This window comes from Mixophyes fleayi, chromosome 10 (assembly GCF_038048845.1).
Source record: "Mixophyes fleayi isolate aMixFle1 chromosome 10, aMixFle1.hap1, whole genome shotgun sequence".
Lineage (NCBI taxonomy): Eukaryota > Metazoa > Chordata > Amphibia > Anura > Limnodynastidae > Mixophyes > Mixophyes fleayi.
In genome coordinates, this window is record NC_134411.1 from 89,332,537 (window position 1) to 89,347,357 (window position 14,821).

The following is a 14,821-nucleotide window of genomic DNA, read 5'->3' on the forward strand; positions in this document are numbered from 1 at the left end:
CTGACCGTTAAGGACCCAACGGTGTGCCTTCTTAGCTGCCTGTGCCGAATGCCGCTTTCCTATTGGACGGAAGTTGACAGGCACGTGAATGAGCCGAGGAAACTGGCAGTGTCAGTGACATTGCCTCAGCCCCATCCAGTGAGATGAGTACCGGGCTTGGGCGCCTGCTCTGTACCGGAGCTGTGACATGTTGTCGCACTGTGTGGTGGCGGGGTTTGTCAGGCGGAGCTGGGGCACGACAGGTGAGCTGCTATGACAGTCCCAGTGTGATAATGTGCTGCTCTTGTTTCCCTGCTCCTGTCTAACTGCACTGCCTGCTCTGGGTTCATTGAGGTTACAGAATACTTTTTAACATGAATTATTTCTGACCAATTGCATAGAATTGGAAAGTAAAAAAAAAAAGCAAGTAAAAAGTGTTTGACATTAATATACATCAGAGCTGAATAATATATATGAAATAATTGGAGTGTTTATGTACACTATGCTCTCTCCCACTACTCTTCCATAACTGAGCAGGCAGTGTTTGACTGACAGGTTTAGGGACTTGAGGGCTGATGCAGAGTGAGTACTATGCCAGTTTGCATTGCTTATCTTATATGACATGCCAGCAAAGTCTGCATATGTGCCTATGCTGACTTACACAATTCTGGCACTTATGCCTGCCTGCGTCGGGAAAGGTGAGACGGGAGTGAAAGGGAAAGGGCGTTGTAACATTGGCCGAGTACAGTAAAGTCGTGTTTGCCTAAATTTGGCTCATGCAGAAGGGGTAAAAGCTGGAGCAGATCTTAATTACATTGTGACATCACTTATGTTGATGGGTATACAATTGTTTATTATGGGGATCCATGCTAAACTTCTAATGCTGTCACACATTACTATGATTTTACTTTTAGGCATTAACAAGGAGCCTTGTGTTCAACCAGACTGCTACATGGAGACCAAATCCAATATTCTCCTTTCTGGGCTCTAAACCATGGAAAGGTATGTGACACTTAGTACTTCCACAATCTACCTTTATGCTTCCCAGTGTTCCCATTGCCTACAAGAGAAAATAAAGATAAATGTCATAAAATAGTATACTGCTGCACTGCAGGCATTCCTTAAAATTTTTAATGACTCACTTGTAATGTATAAACTTGCATATATGTTTAGCTGAGTCCTGGACAACTTTGGTTAACTCTGGGGACCATTGATAGATAATTACTGTGGCTTCTCCTGACTCGCGTACATGCTGTTTGAAATGTTTGGGGAACATGTCACATGTTTGTACAAGTAGATACGGGAGTTGTTCTCAGCCCTGTTGCTTAATTGCCTTATCATCATCATCATCACCATTTATTTATATAGCGCCACTGATTCCGCAGCGCTGTACAGAGAACTCATTCACATCAGTCCCTGCCCCATTGGAGCTTACAGTCTAAATTCCCTAATATAAACACACATAGACACACAGACTAGCGTTAATTTTGATAGCAGCCAATTAACCTACTAGTATGTTTTTGGAGTGTGGGAGGAAACCGGAGCACCCGGAGGAAACCTACGCAAACACAGGAAGAACATACAAACTCCACACAGATAAGGCCATGGTCGGAAATTGAACTCATAACCCCAGCGCTGTGAGGCAGAAGTGCTAACCACTGAGCCACCGTACTGCCTTAGTTGTATCATCTTCTCTGTAGAACTAAGGTTTAGCAGTTTTGTAGAATGCAAAAATATTGTTTCAACAAAGTGAAAAAACAAACAAAAACCCATTAGCCTTAGTTGTTCTGCCAATATCTGTAGTATTGGAGAGGGAGGGAAGTGCGAGAGCATAAAGTATTATCTTTTAAAACTCTCTCAACCTATCATCTCCTTTACACAGGTAGATGGGTTAGAAGAAAACTTACTTTAATATATGGTTATGTGTCTACCACTAAGTATCAGAAAGTATTTGCAAATCGTCTTATTAAGAATGAATGGGGCAGATATGAATAAAAAAATGCAATGTTCCCCTTTAATATTGTGCTTATGTTAATCATTTCCACTTTTCTCCTACAGAGAAGTCAAAAGAATCTGGCTCACAAGGCAGCAGCGGGAACAATAAGAAAAGAGAGGAGAAGAAGAAAGAGGCCTCCTGGTGGGAGAGATTACAGAAGGTGCGGCAAGAACAACCTCCGTTTATAGGTCCTTGTGCTATAAGAAGAGCCGCACTATCACCTGGCAGAGCTTCTTGTTGCGTTTAAATGAGCGGATCCCTTTAAAGCAAAATTTTGACCATGTTCTCTGGTGTTTACTTATTTTTGCTTCGCTACAGTGTTCCTTGGGTGCTAAGTACTAAGCAAAAAAAAAAAAAAAATCAGAGTAACCCCTATAGCCAGCCAGAGTATTAGAATATCAACAACAGCACATATTTAGCTTAGCTAACTCCTGCTTGTCCAATCAAGATTGACTGGGAGGAGCTAAGACAACACATAGCCATTCCGGACAGCTGGATTTTTAACAGCAGCACAGTCTAGTGCTGTCGGGCATATGTCCACTTGTATAAGCATATTGTGGTGCCAAATATATCTCTATATAAAACAAAGTTCATAAGTGCAACTTTGTTTTTATTTCTAGTCTTGTATTGATTGGCTAGGATTGCCTTCACTACTACAATGCAAATCATGATATGATGATTACAAATGTTTGCTGAAAGCAACCTGTGCTGCAAAATATTACCTCTTCCTCTTACTGAACTCTTTTTTTTTTTTTTTTTCCGGCCGCAGGGTGACTTCCCGTGGGATGATAAAGATTTCCGCAGCCTTTTCTTTCTTGCAGCCGGAATTGCCGTTGGTTTTATGTTGGTTTACCTGAAAGATTCAGGAAAGGAAATTAGCTGGAAAGAGTTTGTGCAGCTGTACCTAGAGAGAGGACTGGTGAGCGAGATTTAATATTTTTTCTTTACTATTTATTTACATGATTTAGGTGAGAGTCCCTGAACATACCCAAATCAAGTTACCTTCAGAGGGGAGTTAGGGTATAGTGTAAATATGGCTTTTGTCATTTGCTAACAGTACATCTTACTATAGCGCAGGCCTGGCCAACCTATGGCTCTCCAGGTGTTGTGAAACTACAAGTCCCAGCATGCCCTGCCAACTATCAGCTGGCTAGCTACTGGCAAAGTATGCTGGGGCTTGTAGAAATGAAATGCCTCAACCTTCTCGCTATAGGAATGGGATGTATGCGGGGTGGGAAATATGACATTGCTACAACCTTCTCTGTTAGGAACAGACTGCCAATCACAGTACAACATGGATTGGGGGCATTGATGGTGTCTAGGATCTGTTTAGTTTAAAAGAACAACTTTTGATGGTCTCGCCCCCTAAAAGGGACAGGAAGTGGAGAGGTAAACAGTCCTTCTCCCCCTACGTATCCCAGTGCATTACTGTCTCTTTTTAGGTGGGAGGAATAGGGAGGTTTGATTTTGTTTGGAGTGAGAGCCATCCTTCCCCATTTCTTTCTTACCTGCACTACACCTGTCGGTGAGATTTTATATTTATGGTTTCTATAAATGTCATTCTGAGCATAGGAACGCTTTGTATTTGTTGGTGTGTTGGGGAGGTAAAAAGCAGAACGGGTTTACATTGTTCAATAATTGTGTTGGTCATGGAGGATTTCTGCTGTGTCATGTTCGAATTCTCTTTTCTATTCATTGCAGGTGGACCGGCTGGAAATTGTAAACAAGCAGTATGTAAGAGTGATTCCTGCACATGGGGCCACAGCTGAGGTGTGTGCTAGTGCTGGTCCCGGCTTCAGAACCAGATTAATGATAACACATTTTTTGACAGGCTTGTCCTTTATTTGTTCTGGCTATTGTTGTCTGTTTAATGTGGTGTGCCACCTAGTGGCTGCATCTCAAAGTGCATCCTCTTTGAATGCTTGCATGCATACATCATCATCATTTATTTATATAGTGCCACTAATTCCGCAGCGCTGTACAGAGAACTCATTCACATCAGTCCCTGCCCTATTGGAGCTTACAGTCTAAATTCCCTAATATAGAGACACACACTCACACACAAACACAGACAGACAGAGACTAGGGTCAATTTTGATAGCAGCCAATTAACCTACCAGTATATATTTTTGGAGTGTGGGAGGAAACCGGAGCACTCGGAGGAAACCCACGCAAACACGGGGAGAACATACAAACTCCACACAGATAAGGCCATGGTCGGGAATTGAACTCATGACCCCAATGCTGTGAGGCAGAAGTGCTAACCACTAGGCCACTGTGCTACATTTATTTATACATTGACACAGATTTATAGAGGAATTACAATTACTAATAACTATGGTCTCAAATAATAGAGAAGTACAGCAAGTGCTCAGAAATGGTAACTGTAGAAAGAAAATGTCATGAAAAGCCTACTGTCCAATTAATCTCTGTTCCTTATGTTATTTATACCCAATGGAGCTTATTTATTGCCTTGGTGCTTCATTATTACATCCCAATGACCAACCAGCGTGTCTCTTATATTGCCCCTTTATAAAATATGATAAACAATCTGCATTTATTAGTCGGTGAAAATTAATTTTCTCCATGGCAACAGTGCATATAGTTAAACAGCAACTGAAAATCCACAGCTTGCTCAGTATTGCAGTGCAAAATAGCATGAGACTTTAATGGTCAAACTTCCTGTGCACATGTCGCAGTGCAATGTCCGTCATTAATTGTACACTGACCAGCCATGTCATTGGCAGGCACGCGCGTGGTTTAACATCGGCAGTGTGGACAGCTTTGAGCGAAACCTGGAGATTGTACAGACGGAACTAGGAATAGAACCAGCGGATCGCGTCACTGTGGTCTACAGCACCGAGAGCGATGGGTGAGTTCCGCTATGATACAGGTGCAGAGACGTGAAAACAAAGGTACCATGGAGTGGGTGCACTTACAGTGGAAAAGAGATTGAATAATACAAATAGTTCAAGATGTTATTCTCAACTACTTGGAAGATTTGGTCCTGAACAGATTTAGATTAAGAGTGCCCAGTTGTGAAGACTATCGGTAAAGGATCTGTTAATTAGAAATAGTTATCAAAAGTGTGTTTTTCTCGATGGTGCTCTCAGTGCAGGAACCCAGATGATTGATCACTAGTATTGCAGTCAGTAGTGTAGGTAAGACAGCAAGCCAGGTTTGTAGAGCAGCCACTTAGTTATCCCTGCCTATATGTTTAGCAGATTTACAAAGTGGACATTGCTGCCACTGTGGAGGCCGCCTTTGATGGGAAGGTCCTGCAGGCAGCTGTCCATTCTTATGCATTCATCCCATCCCGTTGAGAGTGGCTTTGAGACTTAACATCATCTGTGCCCCCCTTCTGATAAAGGATGAAAGGGAAAGGGAATTACTTTTAAGTTGTAGTAGTAGGAAAGGTTGCACCAATTGTTAGAAGTGAGAGCTTCCTTATTATAAGGTTTTAATGAATTGTTTCATCGTATATTCCAAAAACAAGGGGTGCATCTTAACTCATAAATTGTTACTTGAAAGAAAAAAGAGCAGAAAGGTTTTTAAGAATGATGCACTGCTCACTTCATAATTAATACTAGGTTTGATTATAATACCGGGTTGTCTCAAAAAATATAAAATGTAACCTTTTATTATTTTTTCTTAAAAAACATCAAATTAAAAACTCAGCGAAATATAATGAACAAATGTGTGAATGGTGAATTAACAAAAAGTGTCATATAAAATGATTGGATGCTCCCAATTGTCTCTCTTAATAGTAAAAATACCACTTATTTGGGGAGGGGGGTTAGTCAATTTATTTGGAATTATCTCCTAATTATGAGACCGTTTGTTCAGTATATATAGTTTTTAATTTGATGTTTAACAAACAATAATAAAGGTTAAATGTTATATTTTTTTTAGACAACCCGGTATTATAATCAAACGTAATATTAAGTCTTAAAAACCTTTCTGCTCTTTTTTTTTTTTTTTCAAACTACTGTTAAATCCCCTACAGCTAATGCTGTAGGGAGTCAGACAATGTGTGGACCGTTATTGTTATTCTGCTCCTCTTACTGTCTTCTTGCTGGGCTAGTGGTAAACTAAGGAAAAAATCCGGGTGAGGGGGGGGTTGTAAGAAGAAGGAGAGAGCGTCTTTTGCTAGTGTCTTCTGAGGGTGAAACCTAATCTCCAGTCTGTGCAGCCTTTAGAAAGAGGGGGGAAAAAAAATCTCCCTTTATTCATCAGAGTTAAGCCTACAGTGTTCAGATTTATGGAGGGCTTTCACTATAACATTTTGGAGCGGAGACAATAGAAAGCTGTTCAGTATTGGAAGCTTGTAAGGGTGGTGATGATCATTGGAGAAGATTGTTGGACTTGAGCTCCAGTCAAAACCTGGTAGCTCTTCATAGCAATAAAGAGTGATAGGTTAGTGGTGGCCCAGGTAGGATCATCTGTGGAGTGTTTGAAGTAAACCATCCAACTATAGGGGGCTCTGGCAGTTCCACTTCTACAGGGAATAAATTAATTTTACCTACGAGTATGGTATATAGTTTAATAAAACTCCTGTATATTTTGAAGGGTGCTACAATGTAGTATTCTTGTCCTTTCTACATTTAATCTATACCCTGAATTGTCTTCAAACTCTTGATGATTTCGACAAATGAGGTAAGGAATTCTTCAATGCTTTACACGTGACCAGCTATTGGTCATGTATACATGGCTGGATCTCTCTGAAGTATTTCTATTTACAAATAAACCAATTACGTCGACAACAAAGTACAATTTTGCACAGCATATTAGTTTATATTTTTATACATCACCTGTAATAATTGTATTGACGTATTATGAGTGTTGTAACATCTGTCTATCTGCTCTTTCTTCTTCATGGCCCCTGCAGGTCCTTCCTGCTGAACCTCATTCCCTCCCTACTCATCATAGGCTACCTATTCTATAGCCTGCGGAGAGGCGTTATGGGATCCGTCAGAGGCGGGAAAGGTGGCGGAATCTTTGGCGTCGGAGAGACCACTGCCAAGATGCTGAAAGAGAACATCAGCACAAAGTTTCGGGATGTGGCGGGGTGTGAGGAGGCGAAGTTGGAGATAATGGAGTTTGTCAATTTCCTAAAAAATCCCAAACAGTATCAGGAGCTCGGGGCAAAGATACCTCGGGTAAGAGGTTGGTGCAACGAGAGAGCTGTGACCTTTCCCTATTCGGAAGTAGGTCTAAATAGCCAGACCTCCATAAATCATAAGGGATTTGTTGTTACCATTTATTTATAGAACGCCAGCCCGTTCCGCAGTTTGATACATGGGATTAAGGACCACGTATTCCATTTTGGTCTAGCCAGATATCAATTGGGAAAAGTGCTAAGTGGGTCTCTCTGAACCCGTCGGACAGCAATATTGGTTTTGGAGTCAGAGGACTTGAAAGAATTAATGTTTCTGTAACAGTGATAACTTGTTTCTGTAAGAAATGGTGTATCTGTCTAAGCGAATTGTGATTTAATCACAACTACTTATTTTATGTGGAAGATGGTCAAGATCTGTACCTAATATCAGAATTTTAGGTGTGGAAAGGTTATCTGTACAGATAAGAGAACTGTTTTCTTTGGTAAATATTATTGTGTACTGCACACGACATATGTTAAAGGTTTTTTTTGGGTTTTTTTTTCTTCATTATTTCAAGCTATAAATATGTGTACCTCCACATGGGAATTGAGTGTCCTGTAACTTGCATGGTGAATCTATGCTGGTGTGAATGCTCTCCCTGGTACGTACCAGATTTCTAAAGCAAAGTTATTTTTGTTGAAAGCGAAAACAGCTCTGCTCTGCTTTGGATACAGTTGTATTCTAAGAGTTCCTTTGTGTTATATCCAAGGGCCTGATGATATAAAAACTTGTCTGAGAGGCACACTAGGAAACAATAATGTATTTGGCAAAAGTTAGGGGAAGGCATGTACCAACCATTAAATCAGAGTTTCCAGATGGTGGATTTATATTGTGAAGTACTGTACACATTATAGACTTTGTTGTTTTTTTTTTGTTTTTTTTTTAAAACGAACAGTAATTTTGATAGGGCAAAGTGACTACTTCAAGGTCACCAGGAGTTTATGTTGGGATTCGAACCTGGATCTCCATCACTTCCCTACAGTAATACGCTTCAGTCAGTTAAATACTGAGTAACAGTCTTTGGATGGAGACAAAGCTCAATGAAGCATTGAAGAGTTAGGGAGAGTTTGAAGCCGCTTCCTAAAAACAAATTTTGATTGAAAAAGCAACTTTATTTGTATAAAGTACAAAAACACAGGTCATACGTTTCATTCAAGTGTACACAGTACACCGTAAGACATAATCATGCATACATTTTAGTAAAATACAGGGCATAAAGTACAAGACATGACATCCTACACTATATACATCAAGTACTGCACTAACCATTCAAACTTTAAACCGTATCACAGTACAATAAAATAACATTGGATGTGAGGGGGGAGGTAGGGTGGGGAAGTCACGAGCAAAAAGTTTTTATTCAGGACAGACACAAAGGGAAGGGTGCATAAATAGACATTACATTCAATAAAACTTCAAGCTGTGAAGGGGGGATGAGTTGGAGGGGGGTAAGGGGGGGGAGCACAAACCAAAGTTTTTTTTGTTATTGAAAATAGACACAATGGGGAGAAGGAGAAGAGGGAGACAACAATCAATAACAATCAATCGTCCTTCCTAAAAACAAATACAGTATGCAAATAAATCACTATTTCTGCAGCACAGACTGCTGGGAAATACCATCCTTTTGAGCCAATGCTTGACCCAGTTGGATTCCCGAGAACCACACAGGTCATTACTGAGACCATCTTGCTTACAGAAAGATTGCTTTGTTCTTATTAAGACTCATCAGTATAGTATACTTGCTGAGCAATGATCTCCAACCAACAACTAAGAAATGGTGTACAATTCTTTCTCATACCTCCCAACAGGTCAGTCCCCACTAGCAGGACAGGGGGCGTGGCACCGGAGAAATGGGGGCATGGTCAAGTCACATTGAGGCCTTGGCCACGCCCCCAGAGGGCTGCCTTGCGCTGTAAAGAGCCAGGCTGCCCATTACCTACCGCCTTTTCCCACCTGTGGGACAGAGCCATAAAATAGGGACTGTCCCTGTAGGTTCAGTTATGTTCTGTCACTGTCTTGCGAAATTCTCTAAATGCTGAAATAATAAAATATTGGCGGAGTTGGCTTCCATGTAAATGGCCTTTCTCAGAGGTCTATGTTCTTGGTTTGGGTGACCTTATTTCCGGTCTTATTTATATTTTCCTCATAGGGCGCAATGCTCACTGGGCCCCCGGGTACCGGTAAGACCCTCCTTGCAAAGGCAACAGCTGGAGAAGCCAACGTCCCATTTATCACTGTGAACGGATCGGAGTTCCTGGAAATGTTTGTGGGTGTTGGCCCAGCCAGGGTAAGAGGGCAGCTGGGTTAAGGTGAGATGTGTTTCAGAGCCTCACTGTAATCTGGCCCCTTATATCAGTCTTTTCTTTTTATCTTGTGCAGGTACGAGACATGTTTGCAATGGCTCGAAAGAACGCACCTTGCATTCTCTTTATCGATGAGATTGATGCTGTTGGCAAGAAGAGGGGGCAGGGGAGTTTTGGGGGGCACAGCGAGCAAGAGAACACCTTAAACCAGCTGTTGGTGGAGATGGATGGTCAGTAAACACACAGGTTTTACAGTATTTCCCTTTGACCAAGTTAATATCACTTTAGATGCTGTTGAACATAAAATCCCACCATATTCCGCCTGTTCCTCACTGCCCGAGCATGCTGGAATTTGTAGTTCATCAGTAGCTGAAGAGAAAAACTCTGTTTTAAGCTGGGTGTAATTTATGATACCAGTAAAGTAAGAATAATTGAATTGTTTAAATGTATAAATTATCATAAAAACGAATACAGACTAGCCAGAGACATGATCTTTACTTTTCTTTTTTTTTTTTCCTTTTTGTTTAGGTTTTAATTCCGACACAAACGTGGTGATTTTGGCAGGCACTAACCGCCCAGACACTCTAGATCCAGCTCTGATGAGACCGGGGCGATTTGATCGTCAGATCTTCATAGGTAATTATGAAGGATTTTGAGAGGGACAGAATGTGAGGTTTGAAGGAGAGGGAGGAGTGGAGGATGACCCAAAGGCATTGGACTTGAAGGACAGAAAGGAGGGTAGTATTAACAGAAAGAGAGAGGGGGAAGGTAAGAGTGCCCTGGCAAGTGGGAGTTTAAGAAAGCGCTGATGAAATGGGCGAGAGACAGCAGGAGACACGAGACATAAGAGAAGGGGAGAGGTCAGGGGATGAAAGATTTTGTATCGTCTGCATAGAGTTAGTACCGGAGGCCAAAGGAGCAGATGAGGTCACCAATGGAGGAGGTGTAGAGGGAGAAGAGCAGGGTTCCAAGAACAGAGCTTTGGGGAACTCCGACAGGTAAGGGAAGAGAGGGGGGAGGGGGGGGTGGAGTCATGTGCAGAGTCTGAGAAGGAAAGGTTGGTGAGATAAGAGTGAAAACCAGGAGAGGACCGTGTCACAGAGGCTTATAGATTTGAGAGGTTACAAAAAGAGGGAGTGGTCAACTGATCAAACGCAGTAGAGAGGTTGAGATGATAAGGGTGGTTTTGGTGGAGGGAGTGAAAACCGTATTGGAGTGGGTCAAAGACTGAGTGAGAAGATAGAAAGGAGGTTAGGTGGTTGTAGACAACCCATTCGAGAAGTTTGGATGCAAAAGAAAGGTCATTAATTAGAGAGAGATTCAAGGCCAAGGGATGGTTTTTCGAGTATAGGAAGATGAGAGCATGTTTAAAGGAGGAGGTGAAGGTTCTAGTGGAGAGGGATAGGTTGACAAGGTGGGTGTGATGGGAGCAGACCTCAAGAGACAGGGAGCAGAGGTACTATGGTAGAACTTCAGTCTGTGCAAGAGGTCCCTCCCACTGCTCCCCACCAGCCCCTTCTGCAGGTCTCCAGCAGTTGTCCTCCGTGCAAGTGAGTTCAGCAATCGCTCACAGAACCAACAAGGGAGTGAACAATGTACAATCCATATATAATTCATAGATTTGTGAATGTTTTTGCACTGTTTGGTTTCTCTTGCTCACCAGGCCCTCCTGATATAAAAGGCAGAGCCTCCATTTTTAAGGTTCACCTGCGTCCATTGAAGTTGCCTGAGAGTCTCAGCAAGGACAACTTATCCCGGAAGTTGGCGGCTCTAACTCCTGGTTTTACAGGTGAGGCTATCACAAGGTTCCTGTGGACCAAAATTCAGTCCATGTAACCGGCTCACCTGCTCAGGACTTCTCTTATTGTTCATCTCAGGTGCCGACATCGCCAATGTCTGCAATGAGGCCGCTCTGATTGCAGCAAGGCACCTCAATGAGTTTGTGGTTGAGAAGCACTTTGAACAGGCCATCGAACGTGTCATTGGAGGTGAGAAGACTGGGGGAGATGCAAGTCAATTACTAAACTGTAGTGGACCTCTTGGGGTGTGCTATGCTCAGTAGGGTTAAAGGCTCGTCACAGGTTGTGCCCTTGCGTGCCTACATTCTTCTTTGCAAGTCTTTCTAGTTATTGTTATGTGATTAGCTCCTCAACCTCTAATCTACTCTTCTGTAACAAAAGGAAAGTTTCTGTTACTTACACATTGACGGCTCATTGCTGTAGATGACACATCCTTCACGTAAACTAGAATTGTCTGGGCTTGTCCCCACTTCCTTACTGTAGCCTTCTTTCACCAGGACTGGAGAAGAAGACTCAGGTCCTTCAGCCAGATGAGAAGCGGACGGTGGCCTATCATGAGGCTGGACATGCTGTGGTTGGCTGGTTCCTGGAACACGCTGATCCTCTACTCAAGGTAACATTTAGACATAACATTTATGAGACCGAATACCTCTCCTGCATGTACGGACATTACAGGCCTGATTCATAAAGGAACGCAAGTTGCGTTTAAAAACTCACACACAGAATGGAGTGGGTGGAAGTGTCAGTGGATAAGGAGATAAAGCAGAACGCTTTTTATCAACATGGGACAGTTACATTCATACCGTTGAAGTCGTATAATTGAATGAACGAAAGTATATTGGTTAATATTGTTTTATCGTGCGATTGCACTCCGTATGCCATGCTTTACGTGGCATGTGCGATCACGCGGTAAAATACACACGCACACACTCGCACTACAACATTTAGTTATTTATATTTCTCTTTCATCCACCTGGGGGACACTCCTTAACCATGGGGTTGAGTCGGGGGCAGGAGTCTGGCACCCAAAGAGTTAACTTTTTTCAGCTGACAGCATATCACCCACTGCTTTGTCAAACTTCTGGTTACGTACCTGATATTTCACAGACGTTCTTGTCTGTATTTGTTAAAGTCCGATCTTGCATTGTTTCTGTGCTGAGCATTATTGTGTGTGTGTGTGTGTGTGTGTGTGTGTTCACCTACGTATGTGTATCTCTCTCTTGTAGACTATTCAGGCCTTTTTCTAGGTATAACAATAGCACACACAGACTTCTTCTTCTCTGTATTATTCCGTATTAGGTGTCCATCATTCCCCGCGGGAAGGGCCTGGGTTACGCGCAGTACCTTCCGAAGGAGCAGTATCTCTACACCAAGGAACAGTTGTTTGACCGCATGTGCATGATGCTTGGGGGCCGAGTGGCCGAACAGATCTTCTTTGGTCGTATCACCACCGGGGCACAGGACGACCTGCAGAAGGTGACACACACTGCGTACTCACAGGTAGGTGCTATAGAACAAATGGTTGCAGTGCTGGGTCGGCTGTTCCTCTGGTTGTTATAGTGAATCCAGTTGTCTGGTATAATGACGATGCAAAGTGACTTTGTTCTGCAAGTAAATATACACTTTATGTGTAATAGGCTATGTAGGCAAAAATAAAAGTGTGTGCGTCATATAGTGAGCGTGAGACAATGGTGTTGGTGCAGAAAGTACAGCTGGTGGTAAGTAAGAATAGATTGTGTGTGAGGCCTTGCTCTCAATAACCGGTTGAATGGAATCCTTACATTGAGAATAAGAAACATTTTAGTTTAATGTCCGTTATACACAGGCACCTCCAAAAGTCACTAATGGTGAGCATGTAGAGTGCACTAATCCAGTAGCGGCAGACACTTTTTGATCTGAACCACTATTCATGGCATCCTATTTATTCACTTGTGATCTCATCAAGCATCAATATGCGCTATGCCGTTATTCATTAGAACACAGCCTTTCAGTTCACTAGAATCACTTGTAGGTGACCAGTGTATTTGTAGGATGAGTGAATGGTACAATAATTTTGTTTTTAAGCTCTCTGGTTTCTGCTTTAGATTGTGACATTCGGGATGAGCAAGAAGGTGGGACAGGTGTCCTTTGACCTTGCGCGGAAAGGGGAAATGTTTGCAGCAAAACCATATAGCGAGGCGACTGCAGAGCTGATTGACCAGGAGGCCAGAGAATTAATCGTCTCTGCTTACGAGAGAACCCTGCAGCTGCTAACACAGTGCAAGGAGCAGGTGGAAAAGGTAAGTGATTCCTCCGATGTATTTCTTAACTGCCGTCCATCCTGCTTACTCTATAGAACACTGACTTTACATTTCTGAACTATGTATAGTGTAATAAATGGTTTTAAAGTTGCAGTTTATTTTTATTTATTTTTTTAAATGTTACTTTACTTTCAGGCTCAAACCATTAACTGCTGCCTTTGTCTCCAATAGGTTGGGAAACGTTTGCTGGAAAAGGAAGTCTTGGAGAAATCGGACATGATTGACCTCTTGGGGCCTAGGCCTTTCGCTGAGAAGTCCACCTATGAAGAGTTTGTGGAAGGGACGGGTAGCTTTGAAGAAGACACATCTTTACCAGAAGGTCTAAAAGACTGGAACCAAGAGAAGAGTGAAACACCGGAAGCAAATAAGCAGTAGAGGAACTCTTCCCTCTTCCTGCGATGTGGACTTGAGTAATTTATTCACCTGAGGAGGCATAATCTCAGGGAGGACGACCAAGAAAACAATGGGCCAATTTTCTTCCTTTTTGTTGTGTATGTAGGACTTCACCAGCAGTGCCTCAGTAATGGCCATGAAGAGGGGACTTCATAGCACCTCTAGGCACGTGTCGGCCAAGCCTTATGGAATCAAGTCTTGGTCTAAGGTGGCATTGAGCTTCGGAGACGTTACTGTACTATAGACCAGGACTGCTTATTTCTTCCTTGCTCCCGTAAATTCACAATGTTTACCGGTGCACTCCTTATCGGTGACCGGATGGTGTGGATACACCGCCAGTCTCTGGGGAACTCTGCTGCCCCCTTGTGGTGAATTCCAGCACAGCTAAAGGTGGCCAGACCTCTTCACTACAGTTCTACCTACAAGGTGGCTTCATGTCTATTCAGTTCAACTGAAAGTTCCAGGTAGATGATGCTGTATAAAATTTCTTTAAACTTTCTATCGACTTGTTCTATTTTATGTTGTTGCTGGAAGTTTGTGGGGGGGTGGGGGTCATGCTCGTTATCAAGACAAATTATTTTCAACTTAAATTTTCAAAGATCATTGTGGAAGTCTTCTTAAAATATCTTCATACTGGTGGTTTAAATCGCTAATGAAATATATGACCGGTTTCAGATCATGTCTAACTATTTGTTGCGCTATCCATCTATGGTCAGTGTGACAAAAGGGTAAAATTGATGGGTTTATACCACCTCCAAGAGAAGAGAGAGGAGGACCTTCCTCTGCTCGGCCTCCAGTGCCTTTGGAATGAGTGTTTTTCTGGAACCTGCCAGGTTTAGGACAAGTGATCTGTAACACTGTTTAGCATGATGGTGGCAATCCTTAACAGGCT

At 42.4% G+C, this 14,821-nt stretch overlaps 1 protein-coding gene across 1 annotated transcript; it reads left to right on the top strand.

Moving 5' to 3' along the window:
* Positions 1-68: 68 nt before the first annotated feature.
* On the top strand, positions 69-14,428 carry LOC142104425 (mitochondrial inner membrane m-AAA protease component AFG3L1-like). The gene is made up of 16 exons (XM_075189083.1): positions 69-242; positions 894-981; positions 2,038-2,135; positions 2,745-2,894; positions 3,677-3,745; positions 4,723-4,847; positions 6,864-7,134; positions 9,284-9,421; positions 9,514-9,667; positions 9,966-10,073; positions 11,101-11,226; positions 11,315-11,425; positions 11,734-11,849; positions 12,536-12,736; positions 13,321-13,515; positions 13,708-14,428. The coding sequence occupies exons 1-16, from the start codon at positions 144-146 to the stop codon at positions 13,909-13,911; spliced, it is 2,253 nt and encodes a 750-aa protein (XP_075045184.1). The 5' UTR covers positions 69-143; the 3' UTR covers positions 13,912-14,428.
* The last annotated feature ends 393 nt before the right edge of the window (positions 14,429-14,821 follow it).

What these genes read in the sequence shown, in the direction of transcription:
- LOC142104425 (XM_075189083.1), top strand. Translation starts at nt 144, where the DNA reads ATGAGTACCGGGCTTGGGCGCCTGCTCTGTACCGGAGCTGTGACATGT. An exon ending in GGGCTCTAAACCATGGAAAG is followed by an intron (nt 982 to 2,037) that starts GTATGTGACACT and finishes TTTCTCCTACAG; the next exon opens with AGAAGTCAAAAGAATCTGGC. An exon ending in TGATCGTCAGATCTTCATAG is followed by an intron (nt 10,074 to 11,100) that starts GTAATTATGAAG and finishes CTTGCTCACCAG; the next exon opens with GCCCTCCTGATATAAAAGGC.